Consider the following 13,227-nt stretch of genomic DNA (forward strand, 5'->3'; position numbering starts at 1 on the left):
GCTACTAGGTACAGAAGGAGTGCAGAGCACTTCAGCTCTGGTATGTCTCAGAGCTTTGGTGGTACCAAAAGAAGAATTATGCTAGTTCAGATTGCGTGTTTTCACGTACTGGGGCAGCTTATCCTTTAGGGTTTGGGTTTGTTTGTTGGTTGGCTGTTGGATTTTTGGTCTTTTCTGGGGGGTGGAGGGGGTGTGTGTGTGTGTGTGTGTGTTTAACAAAAATAGCAGTTTACCAAAGAAAGTTCTTTACCAAGGGTGAAGAAGAATGCTGTCCCACTCCCATGGGTTATTTGGGGATGTTTATATGTGAGAACTGGTATTTCAAAGGCATGAAAAATATCTGTGAGTGCAAAAACGCAGTAGCTAGACTACTTAAAAAGAATAACCTCTGTGAGAGTGGTGAATGCCATTCTAACACTTGTATTTGATGCCATAGCAAGGTAACAGCAGTCTGCATACTTTAATCTTAAACAAGTTTACTCAGCATCTTGACTTTTTGTCTGAATATAGGCCAATATTGCTTTCATAGCAAATACGTGCAGGTTTGGCATGCAAGCATCACACAGTTCTCACTGTCAGAAGCTGTGCAATTAAAATAATTAATTAGTAATGAAGATCAGCATGAACTCTGCATATTAACAAGCATATGCATGGCATGCGGCAAATCTTGCAGGAAGGAATGAAGACAAATCTTTCATTCCTACCACAAAATGCTCCAGACAGAAAACTGCATACATGTAAACAGAAAAGGTGGAAGTTGTGAACCTTTTTAATTAGTGATTAAAGAAAGTTTTCTATTGGCAACAATAGCACTCTGAAGCAGCTATTATACGTGTCACACATGTACATACATTATACATGTCATACATGTACACACACGTGTGTGTACACACATCTCTACCTACAGAGCAACAAAGCACTCTGAAGCAGCTATTACGTTTCACATACATGTGTGAAAACAAGCACATGTGTGTGTGCACACATCTCTATGTACAGAGCAATAAAATACTCTGAAGCAGCTATTATGTTTCATATATATATGTGTGTACAAGCACATGTGTGTGTGTGCACACAGCTCTACATACAGAGCAATAAAGTACTCTAAAGTAGCTATTTAGCCTGGAGAAGAGGAGGCTCAGGGGTGATCTTATTACTGTCTACAACTACCTGAAAGGGCATTGTAGCCAGGTGGGGGGTGGTCTCTTCTCACAGACAACCAGCAATAGAACAAGGGGACACAGTCTCAAGTTGTGCCAGGGTAGGTATAGGCTGGATATTAGGAAGAAGTTCTTCACAGAGAGAGTGATTTCCCATTGGAATGGGCTGCCCAGGGAGGTGGTGGAGGCACCGTCCCTGGGGGTCTTCAAGAAAAGACTGGATGAGGCACTTAGTGCCATGGTCTAGTTGATTGGATAGGGCAGGGTGATAGGTTGGACTGGATGATCTTGGAGGTCTCTTCCAACCTGGTTGATTCTATGATTCTATGTGTGTGTACAGACATCTCTACATACAGAGCAATAAAGTACTCTGAAGTAGCTATTATATGTGTTCACATATATATGTGTGTATGTGTACAAGCACATAAGTGTGTGTGTGTGCACATACATCTCTACATGCATGCATATGGTTCAGAACTACTTGCCTATGTGCTGTTCTGTCTGAACACCTGCACCTTCTTCAGTGTCACTGCTGAGTTCCTCCATTATGGGGAGAAAAGTAAAGTAATGCCTCTTAAACATTTGGTTGTATAATTTACTGTATTACCAATAAACAGGGTTTTAATGGAGTTCTGAAGGGTGAGGTTACTAAGGCTGTTTTCAAAATTACCTGTTAAGCAAAACATCAAACTACTAAATTAAGTCATTTTGTTTATCACTTGACATTTGACCTTAAGTATTCCATAAATTAGAATGTATTGAGGAAATCAAATCCATTAGCGCAGGTCTTCTCTTTACTGTCTACTTGTTAAGCACCTGCTCCATATTAGTGAAAACTGTAAGATGTGAAGATTTAGAGAAAGTTCATCTCTGCTTGGGGAAAAATTGTGCACCTGTTCACCTTTGCAATTTGACTGTAATTCAACTGGAACAATGCAGGTTTACACAACGCAATGCTGAAAAGCAGAGGTTGGAAAGTAGCTCCTGAGATGGACAATCAATTCATTAAGAAGAGGAGCAAAGTTCTGCTGTCAGATTACTATGTGCAATACCTCTGATTTCACCATGGTTTCTGCACGATTATCTGGAGCTGGGGTTGTTTAGCCTGGAGAAGAGGAGGCTCAGGGGAGACCTTATGCTCTCTACAACTACCTGAAAGGAAGCTGTAGCCAGGTGGGGGGTTGGTCTCTTCTCCCAGGTAACCAGTGACAGAACAAGAGGACACAGTCTCAGATTGCACCAGGTTTAGACCGGACGTTAGGAAGAAGTTCTTCACAGCAAGAGTGATTGGCATTGGAATGGGCTGCCCAGGGAGGTGGTAGAGTCATTGTCCCTGGAGGTGGTTAAAAGGAGACTGGATGAGGCACTTAATATTATGGCTTAGTTAATTAGAAAGTGTTAGATGATAGGTTGGACTCGATCTCTAAGGTCTCTACCAACCTGGTTGATCCTGTGATCACCTGGACCACACTCTGCATTCTTTAGGGGATATCCTTCCCATTGAATACATGTGTATACAGAAGAAATGCCTCCCTTTAGGAACCATAGAGGATTATTTGTAATGCCAGGGTGTTTCAGACACACAGAACTAGCATTAGGATGTGTATCAGAAGATACACAGCACTTTCAGTTTATGTAGGGTAATGAAGATTACTGAGTTTGCAACAGGAAGAGCAGGGCAAAACAAACCATACATTCGGCTTCAGGCTGCACAGCATGTTGGGCTGGGGCAAAGCAAGCAAGAAATGGAAAGGCCAGAGATGTTTTGTATAGGGGAAGATGAAACTGTGTGGGTCCATAAGCTCAGCCAAGAGGTTGAAGACTGTAAATATCTGAGGTGTGCCAATTAAAAAGGCGATGGAAGGTTTATTCACAGAATTAAGAAAGAAATCAAAAGCTAAGTAGGCAGAGCCTGAACAAGGTCCGAGAAGGAAAATTCTTACTGAGTATTTGCACTAATTTTAACAAGTTGTCAATCAGGAATGACCCACCAGGAATGAGTGTCAGGAAAATAATAGGTGTTTGACAAGTGTTATTCTTACTGCCAATTACTTGCACTTCCTGCCAAGTACTGGACTTACAGGTTCCTTAAATCTAAGGACATTATCTGTCTGTGTGTTGCAGGATTTGGGAACTTATGGATTAAAAGCTTTTCATCCTGTCCTCCTTCCCTTCAAGGGAAAAAAAAAAAAAGAAAGCTTTTCATGCTAAAAAGTGGTTTTGTGCAACACTATTTAACATCGAGAGATGTGCCAGATTCAAAATATCCACTGCTTGAAGGCTCTGTCAATCATGTCGGACTACATTATACAACTTAACATATCAGTGTAACTAGAGAAAATAGATCATAGTAATGATGGATCAGCTGTCACATTTTAAAGCATAAAACTCTATACATGCTCTGAAAATAATATTGGTGGAAGCTTGATAGTGTTTATAGTGTTTTAACTTTGTATAACTCAAAAATGCCCCAACCCAAAACATCTTCGTATTTGTGCATTCTTTTGGTGCTGAATAGTGCAGAAGCGATGGCTGTGATCTCTTTGTGTTTCCAATGTAACTTGCAACAAGAAAAGGAGAGGTATTTCTCATGCAAAACCTATTTCTCATTAAAATGCATACATAGGTATAGCACAAAAAAAGGAGGGTAAGTAATAAGTAGAGGAGGAGGAGAAAACTGAGAAGGAACTAATGGCTCTAATGGAAATGTGAATGTCTCCTTACCAGGATGCTAAGGATTGCAGAAATTTTAGATAGTATTAACTGATTGATTCATAAAAAACCCTAATCAAGGTCAGAGACTTTAGTAGATATGGAAGAGGCATTAATTGTTTTTTTGCTTTTTAGTTTTTTTTGTGGTGGGGTGAGGGGGTGTGTGTAGGGGTTTTATAGGCAGCAAATGCCTACTGGGGCCTCAATCCAGGCTAGTCCTTTTCTACACTGGTCTTGTAATGCTGGAGCTGCTAGAGATGGGCTGGGAGCAGTGAGAGAAGGTCTTCCTCCTCCTTCCCCTCTGTGCTTTTGAACAGAGGGATACATGGAGATCACAGTCTGGATCAGAGATAGGGTAGCACTGTAGAAATATCTCTGAGAGGGCAGTAACTTCTTTCCCATGCTCAGAATATAATGATACTTTTTCATGTGTTGCTGCATGAGTGGAATTTCTCCTTAAACTAGCTAACCTTCAACGGGTACTTGATAGTAGCAGCATTTTCCTTCCTGAACCTTTGCTTGTATGGGAATAATAATTACTGAACAGTACCTCCAGACTTAATTCTTGATTTGGAACCTGAGTGCCTGCCTTGCCTGTGGGAGAAGCCTGAGTCCCACTGAAAAGATGAGTAGTGCCCTCAGAACCTTACTTTTAAAATTGTCTTTTCTCCATGTCTCTTCTTTTTCACTCTCATTCTTTCCTTGAACAGTCTTTTATTCTAAGGCATCAGGATCAAGAGAAAAGAATCTTTTAAACTCTGGTGACTTGCTATGGAATAAAATTAATGAACCGGAGCAACGGAGGAATGATTGAGGACCTTCATGTGAACAGCTGAAGAACAGAAGAGGAAACAAAGGGGAAAAAATGGAGTCTGGGGACAAGACACGAGAACTCTGCTCTTCATTTTTGTAAGACTCACATCACTTTAGATATCTAAGAAACATGGCAGCTCCATGATCATTGTGCTAATAGTGAAGAAGGCAATTTACAATATATAGAAACCAAAAATAGATGTATGTAGTTAAAGATTCCCAAGTTAGTGATAATGTGCCTGCTGTCTTATCTATTATTCATAAATATTATTTATGTCTATGTAATACTGTCACAGGCTGGGGGAGAGCAGTGCAGCTGGCTGAAACATAGTCTAAACTGTTGTCTGCTGAGTGGTCTGCATCTAAAGAAGCACAGAGAACCAGGACTCCTGTGGCCTGTGTGCTTCTGTGTTTCTTTCACCCTTGCCTAAGTGCAGAATGAGAGTCTGAATGCTGCAGTCTTTAAGCACTGTTCCCATGATGCTCACAGGTCAGTATCTGAGTTGAGGTTTTCTTTAGTTAGTTGAGTGTTCAATACCCTCCCATACTGGTCATTTATCTGCCTCATCTTCTGGCTCCAGGAGACAGTTTCTTTCCCCCATGCATATGTGAGGAATTCAATACACATACGACACCAGTCTGATCATATAATTTTCTCTTGCAGCAGTCCAACAGACTGGGAAAAGGGCCAAGGGAATTTAAAAGGGAAAAACAGAAGACAAATAAATGAAAAGGCCAAGAAACACTTAGGAATTTATGATGCCAAAGCAAGGAGCAGTGCTGGTGGCACAGCTGGCACAAAGCAGATAACAAGACATCAGAAGTGGTAAGGTCCTCAGCAGCCAGCTCTTGTCAGCATGTCAGCCAGGCGGCAGGGACCCTGCCTATAAACGGCTTAGTGGGCACTGCTACTCTTACACTCATTCTGATGAGGCAAAATGGAAGGGCTTCATCTCCACTAGCAGAACTGGAGACCATGGGCAGCACAGCTTGGCGGGCAGGACCTGTCTGTTCAGCACACTCACTGCTCCTCAGGCTCAGTTCAATACTGGACTGCGCCACTTGATAGACCTTGTGAGTTCAGAAGCTCTTTAATTTTGACATGGTGTTAAGTTTATTACAACCTGGTGAAATGAGTCACTACCAAGTCCACAGCTTGGCCTTCTTCCTTTCCCACATGTTTTCATGAGCAAAGTGAAATTTTAACCTTTCAAATAACAGCCTTTTTTTTTGAAAGCAGTGTTAGAGCAATACAATACACCCACGGTATGAAAGGACACAGTTGTAGGGTAACTATTGCCTTTAGCTAGCAGTAACAAATCACAAGCCCTTTCAGTGAAAGCCCAATCTATTAAAAGTACTCTTGTGCTAGGGGGCCAGCAGAGTAACTTAATATAAACAATCAAGGGCTTGCTACTGCACGAGTACCGAAACCTCTTGAAATCTGAGTATCCCCAAACTCTTTGATTTAACAGGGAGCTGGAGACATTTAACTCTTTGCAGAACTCTTTGCAGGAATTTTCTGCTTTGGATCTGGGCAAAGGGACAGAGCCTGTGGCCTCAAAGAGTTTCTACCTGTGATGAAAGCATCCAGACTTTTATTTTTAAGAATCAAACTGTAAATAATTTTGTTTGCAGATGTGTTTCTTACGAGGCTCTTAGTAGGACGACTATTTTTCAATCACCTAGCTATAATGAGATAGTGCCAGGTAATATTTATGGCTTCCTCTCAGCTGGGTGTGGAAATATTTTACCTTGATGCAGGCATGCATTTAGGATCCATTATCTCCTGCCCTTGTGCTGAAACTGTAGTCTCAAGGGTAGATGTTTTTTTTCAGTTGTTCTCAGTTTCAGTTGTTCTCATTCTTTTTCCAGTTGAATTACAGTCATTTGTTTGCAATCTTGTACAGTATGTTCAAAGATGCAACCATTCTCCATTTAATGCTATCTTTCCATTGACTCCAGTGGCTTTTGGGTCAGGCCCTGACAATGCAGGGTCTTCATATTACTCTGTGAGAGCTTTAGTGGGGAAAGAGGCATAATACAATACTGCTTGTGATTTATTAAAGAGGTTTTTTTTTTTTTAAGTCCTGTTTCAATACAAATCTGAGATTTTATACCTGGAGTGCATACAACAATTCAGGTGGTAAGGCTGGAAGAACTCCTGACCTACAGCTACAGAAATGTAGGACTCTGTCTGTCAATGAAAGCTACTGATACCCAGATGAAAGGATATGACCTTTTGTCCAGTTGATTGTTATTTCATATGCATTAACTAAGCGCCCATATACTGAGTGGTCCTAACCAGGGATTCATCTGGTACCTGAATCATATTACTGCTATCAACTTTAATCCTGATTTTTCTTTAGTTCCTGTTAAAACATGTGGTTTATCTACTACAAATTTGGGTAGAGTTGGAGAAATCGCTTATCACCGTCAGAAGTTAATGTTTCCACTTCACCCTATAGGCTTCTGGTGTCAATGCTTCTGACATAAAAGGAGGCTGAAGCTCATTTTGAGCACTTTCTACTTCCAAATGAGCTGAGGGAAGGGGAAAAGCCAGAAAGAAATGCACAATATTCCTGGGGCCACTGGGGAGGTTGGCAGCATTGTACCTAAGGGCTTTTAGAGCAAAGCTTGGCAGCCAAGGATGCTAGGCACCAGACAATTGCTTGACAATGCTCTATCTCACATAGAAAAAGAAAGAGAAAAGCAAAAGGAAGAGTTTAAAATTTAGACTCTGCCAAAAAAAAAAAACCAACAAAAAAAAACCCCAAAACAACAAAGGCAGGGAAGGAGTTGACAAGCTTAGCAAAATGAACTTTGTTTTGCCAATATTTTTTTTGCAGCATATTACATCTCACACGCAGCTCTTACAGCTACCTCTCTGAATGGTTGTGTCCTTTCATGCCTCCAGCTGTCTGGGTACACCTTTTGGTAAGAATTGCTTTTAGTCTGTTTGTTTGTTTTATAATGAAAGTTGCATATACCATCCAGGTGGGTTTTTTTACATGTAATTTAATTTGCATATGAAGACAGCAGAATTTCAGGGTTTCCTTTTTCAGACCACTTAGACTCTGCATGTACTCTCTGGGAAGTAAAAGACTCCTCCACACGAATAAAACAAGCAGAAAGCTGCCCAAAATCCAGCAAGAAGGCAACTGACAAGGAAATGAGAGAATAAAGGACAATGAGGAAACACTTTCTGGGCTGTCTCACAGAATACAGGATTTTCAATTGTCTCACAGAATACAGGATTTTCAATTGTCTCACAGAATATAGGATTTTCAATTATGGCAACAGGGGAGGAAAAGAACCTTCAGAGTTGGACCTCGCTGGATGGAAGCAAAGAGAAATAAGTGGCATGTGAAGAGGAAAGGTGCTTAGGACAGCCTGGGGGATACCACAGGCCTTAGCAGAAACTTGTTCTGCTCTTAGCAGAACAGAAGACCGACAGCAACACATAGTGACAGGATAGGGAAGGACAGTTAAGAGGAAGGGACAGAATGAAAACGAACAAACTTCAATGCCACTTAGAAGAAAAATTCATTGGCAATTCGGAGTAAAAGTTGTGATCTCCATATACTTTTGTGCCTGCTGTGTTGGAGACTCACTGGGAAACACAGGAAAGTTTATAAGATGCTCAGAAGGTGAATGGAATAAGAAACTGAAGCCTGATGAAACTAATCCAGCTACCAATTATTCTCTCCTTCAGCAGGAACAAGAGAAAGGCGTTGACAGAAAAATACTGTAGATCCAGAAGTGTACAATCCAAATTCAACTTGTTTGTGGCAGTGATATATATCCAGGCTGTGTCAAATGCAACTCTTAACAAATGCCTGTTTAGGATTATGGCTATCTGTAACTTTGATAGTTTGGTTTTTTTTTTCCCCCTTAACAACACAGCTATGCACACAACTTGAATTTAGGTTTAAGCTGTAGAATGGCACTGCACTGCTAAAATGTTGTCCTGTCCTCAAAGTTGTTTCTTCCTGTCCCTGGTTCTGCTGTGCAGAATTACACAAGGAATATCTAGGCAGAAATTCTGAAAGGCTGGGAATGTTTCGTGGTGGTTTCATGAAAATACTCTCTGGTTTATTACTCATTGTTTTCACCCATGCAGCATTAAACTTGTGCACAGTGAATTTCAAACTGATGACAAAACCCCTGCTACCCGCAGGTGGATTTAGGCATGATGGCGCTTTGCAGATGAGGTCATGGAAGAGTCCACGTCGGTCTCCTGCTGCCTGGGCCACCGCAGGGTCCGTACTTGGAGCCTGCTGCTCTCTTGCTGTGCTGCCAACGCGCGCAAGCAGAGCCTTTATCCCGCACGACTCACTGCTGAGACGTATGGTGACCACCAGAGGGAGCCCTTGCGCCATGGCACCTTGAAACACAGAGCTGCTTTTAAAGCTGCATTTCCAGCCAGGTCTCACCTGGACACTGCAGCACAGCGTTTCCTAGGCTGCCACCGAGGGAATCTTACCGGTAAAGCCTGCTTTACAGCTGCAGATGTAGCCCTCGGCCCTGTCGTAGCTGAAGGCTGGTGGCAGGCCTGGGACGCTACCGTAGAGGCTGGCCCAGGAGAGCTCCACACAGTCACCTCCAGAGAGGCAGGGGCTGCTGCTGCACTCCTCAATGTCCTCCTCGCAGTGCAAACCCGCATAGCCTGCGGAGAGCCACGAGAAGGCAACTTAACTGATGTGCTGTTGGTGTACACCAGATCTAAAACTACTATTGAGAATCGGCACTTGGCTTCAGACTCTCCTGCGCTGGAAGAGTGCGAAAGTTCCCTTGCAGCTCTGTCTCTGGGCTTGGCAGCAGGACGTAGCCATGGCTGCTCTGCATTAGCTAACCGAACTTGCTTGAGCTGCACAGACTTCAGGGGGGTTAAGAAAGTGGATACGGCACTGCTGCATTGCAGCAAAGATATGCTTTCGGGTTGTGTTTTCTTCCTCTTTTGCACCACTTCCCTGTGACAGAGGAGGGCAGAGAGTATAAAATATTTAATGTTTGTAAAGAGCTTTATTGGGAGTCTGAGGTGCCACAAAGCTCCCTGGTTTCTGGAAAATACTAAAGATTCTGCCCAGGTTTTCTATTTCTAATGTACAAAGAACCACGTAGCATGAGACTGTGGCATTTACTTCCTCCTCACAGCATGCTGTGCCCCTGCATCCTTGGTAAGGACGCAGATGTTAAACCTTCTAGAGAGGAGTCTTTTAGTCTGTGTGATGAAACACTTAAAAAACCTCCCAGGAGCTCAGGACGTCCCCACTGAGGGCATGGGACCTTTAGCTGGACATGCAACACTGCTGGTAGAAGACAACACAGACCAGCATACTTAACCCTACACGTCTAGGCAGAAGAACTTGCAATAATGATATGCAGACGACCACTTTCCCAGCCTAAAATCTATTTTACACTGATTAAAAGGTCACGCTAATGAAGACTAAAAAGGGGTGAGCTACAGCATTGGTTCATGGGTTGAAGGCTTAATCAAGCGGAAGATGGGTCCCAGCTTTGACCTAGCTCATGCCTTGACTCCATAATACTGGGACTTTTGGGTTTGCCCATTTCTGCTGTGCAGGGAAGTCAATCCTTAGCTGCTCACCGGGCTCTGACTCATGATGAGTGAAGCCCATTGAATATTTTTAAGGTTACATAGCTTTAATGTTTTATTATATCAGCAAAATAACGAGGACACACCTACCATACTAGGAAACAGAGTGTTCATCATAGGAGAACTTGGAGCTTACCAGCCCAACAGTGGCACGTGTAATTGTCAGCGTTGTCCTCACATGTGCCGTTATTGTAGCATGGTTGTGACCAGCATAAGGGAACTCGGGTCTCACAGTGCAGGCCCATAAATCCAGTACCGTTACAGCTGCACGTGTACCTGCAACACAGAATGCAGTGCTCACTCTAGCTGGAAATCAAGAGATCTGGGCTCTATTTCCAACCCTCTGCAGGCTTCTCGAGTAGCCTTGGCTAGCAGCTTGCGGGACTGAGTCCAGACTTGAGATCACCATCTGGTGCTCAAGGAGAAACTGCAGACATTTGGAACCAACAATGAGCTTTTTCCTGAAATATCTGGTTTTGTCTGAGAAAAAAAAAAAAAAACCACTTACTTGTGAACATAGATTGGTTTTGACAGATAAATTCTTCTAATTATGGACTTTTTAATTTATTTATTTATTACATTTTTTGGGAAAATCGCTTGTTATTTCCAATGCAATTTTTGGTAGGCTTACCATGAGAAGGAGAGAGGCAGTGTTATTAGTATCCCTTTCTCTTGGACTGATAGACACTAGCCAGCAAAAATATAGGGCAGATTCTGTTCATAGAATCAACCAGGTTGGAAGAGACCTCCAAGATCAGCCAGTCCAACCTAGCACCCAGCCCTATCCAGTCAACTAGACCATGGCACTAAGTGCCTCATCCAGGCTTTGCTTGAACACCTCCAGGGCCGGCGACTCCACCACCTCCCTGGGCAGCCCATTCCAATGCAAATCACTCTCTCTGCCAACAACTTCCTCCTAACATCCAGCCTAGACCTCCCCTGGCTCAACTTGAGACTGTGTCCCCTTGTTCTGTTGCTGGTTGCCTGGGAGAAGGGACCAACCTCCACCTGGCTACAGCCTCCCTTCAGGCAGTTGTAGACAGCAATGAGGTCACCCCTGAGCCTCCTCTTCTCTGGGCTAAACAACCCCATCTCCTTCAGCCTCTCCTTATAGGGTTTGTGTTCCAGGCCTCTCACCAGCTTTGTTGCCCTTCTCTGGACACATTCCAGCACCTCAACATCTCCCTTGAGATTCTCTTGACCAACTGTCTTGAGGGTCTCTTGACAAACCCCCACCTGGCTACAACCTCCCTTCAGGTAATTGTTCCTCAACTATGGGATGTTTCCTCTTTGATGAAGAACAGTATTTTATCATTAGATTGGAACAAGAGTGTCAATTAGTTTGATAGTTCCAGTAATAACAGTCCTTTTGATAGCCATGTTACTATTACGTGTTTAGAAGTAAATGACTGAGCAGGCAAATGAACGATGTGCAGCTAATCACTAATACCTGGGGTTCTTGGTTTGTGTTTTTTTCGTTTCAGGGAGTTAGTTATTATAAAATAGAATCATAGAATCATAGAATCAACCAGGTTGGAAGAGACCTCCAAGATCATCCAGTCCAACCTAGCACCCAGCCCTATCCAATCAACTAGACCATGGCACTGAGTGCCTCATCCAGTCTTTTCTTGAAGACCCCCAGGGACGGTGCCTCCACCACCTCCCTAGGCAGCCCATTCCAATGGGAAATCACTCTCTCTGTGAAGAACTTCTTCCTAACGTACATAACTGTAAGTCTAGGTAGTAAGTTATAAGGCCACGTGTCCTGGAGTCCTGTATACCCCTGAATTCCTCTCCCTCTGTGGTTCGAATGGCAGAGGAAGAGTCACAAAAAGACCTCTTTCCCCCACCTGCCCTGCAGGCGTGAAAGGGGTGAGCAAGGGGCCCTTCTGGCACAAGAGGTGCCCGTGCAGTGCCCGTCTGAGAATTGGGCTGGGATTGGCTGTGGTCTTCGCGCCTAGGAAGTGGTAACTCTGTTCTTTGTCTAGGAAGGGTATAAATATTGGGGGACTTCCCGCCTTTGGGGTTCCCGCCTTAGAGATCTTGCCTGCCTGAGCATTCGTGCCTGCCTGAGACTCTCTTAACGATGGCATCAGAAGAGAGCGAGAGCACAGGCCGCTGGACCAAGTCGGCCCAACTGTGAGTTATTTCAGCTCAGCTTTATTATTAAGTGGGAAATGCTATTCATCTAATAGCTCAAGCCTTTTCCACCTTCTGACTTCCAAACCAGTCAAATTATCTGGTAATTAAAGCTAAATTAATTTCTGTATATAGTTTTGGGGGCAGGTTTTCGGGAAAAGAAAATAATTCTATTTTTGTGTCCTGGAGTCCTGTACCCCTAAATTCCTCTCCTGCCCGGACTTCGGGGGGAAAGGGGAAAAGCCGCCTGGTTTCCCTCCCCCCTCGCCTGCCCTGCAGCCGTGAAGGGGGCGGGGACTGCCCCGTGAAGGGAGGGAGGACTGCCCCGTGAGTTCCCGCGCTGGAGCCAGGCTGGCATTGGCCGTGCGCTTTCGCGCCTAAGGTGTGGTAACTCTGCCCTTTGTCTAGCGAAGGTTATAAATATTGGGGGTCTTCCTGCCTTTGGGGTTCCCGCTTTGGATTTTGCCCGTGCCTGGACGTATGTGTCTGCCTGAGCTCACACACTCTCCTCGGCTGCACTGCAGAGACCTTCAGGAATTTGCTTTCCTACTGACACCTTTGTGTGCCTAACGACCCTTAACGACCCTTAACGATTCACCTGCAGCTGCTGGAGGAGGAACACAGACCGCAGGAGTCAGCCTGAGTGAGTTATTTGGCTTAGCTTAATTTAGTAAGAAACCGCTATTAATTAATAGCCGACGCCTTTTCCAACTTCTGACTTCCAATATGGTCAGATTATTGATGGTATCCTGGTAGATTAATTCTCATGCAACTGAATCTGCTTAT

General features: G+C 43.6%; 1 protein-coding gene across 1 annotated transcript in view; it reads right to left on the reverse strand.

The window, feature by feature from the left end:
* The window catches only part of CRB1 (crumbs cell polarity complex component 1), a 136,672-nt gene that overhangs the window by 67,344 nt on the left and 56,101 nt on the right, over positions 1 to 13,227 (reverse strand). The window contains exons 4-5 of the mRNA XM_064147152.1: positions 10,439 to 10,578; positions 9,169 to 9,351 (exon numbers count right to left, since the gene is read on the reverse strand). Of these exons, the coding sequence (XP_064003222.1) occupies positions 9,169 to 9,351; positions 10,439 to 10,578 (323 nt within the window). The remainder of the gene's footprint in view (positions 1 to 9,168; positions 9,352 to 10,438; positions 10,579 to 13,227) is intronic.

Source organism: Pogoniulus pusillus, chromosome 8 (assembly GCF_015220805.1).
Source record: "Pogoniulus pusillus isolate bPogPus1 chromosome 8, bPogPus1.pri, whole genome shotgun sequence".
Classification (NCBI taxonomy): domain Eukaryota; kingdom Metazoa; phylum Chordata; class Aves; order Piciformes; family Lybiidae; genus Pogoniulus; species Pogoniulus pusillus.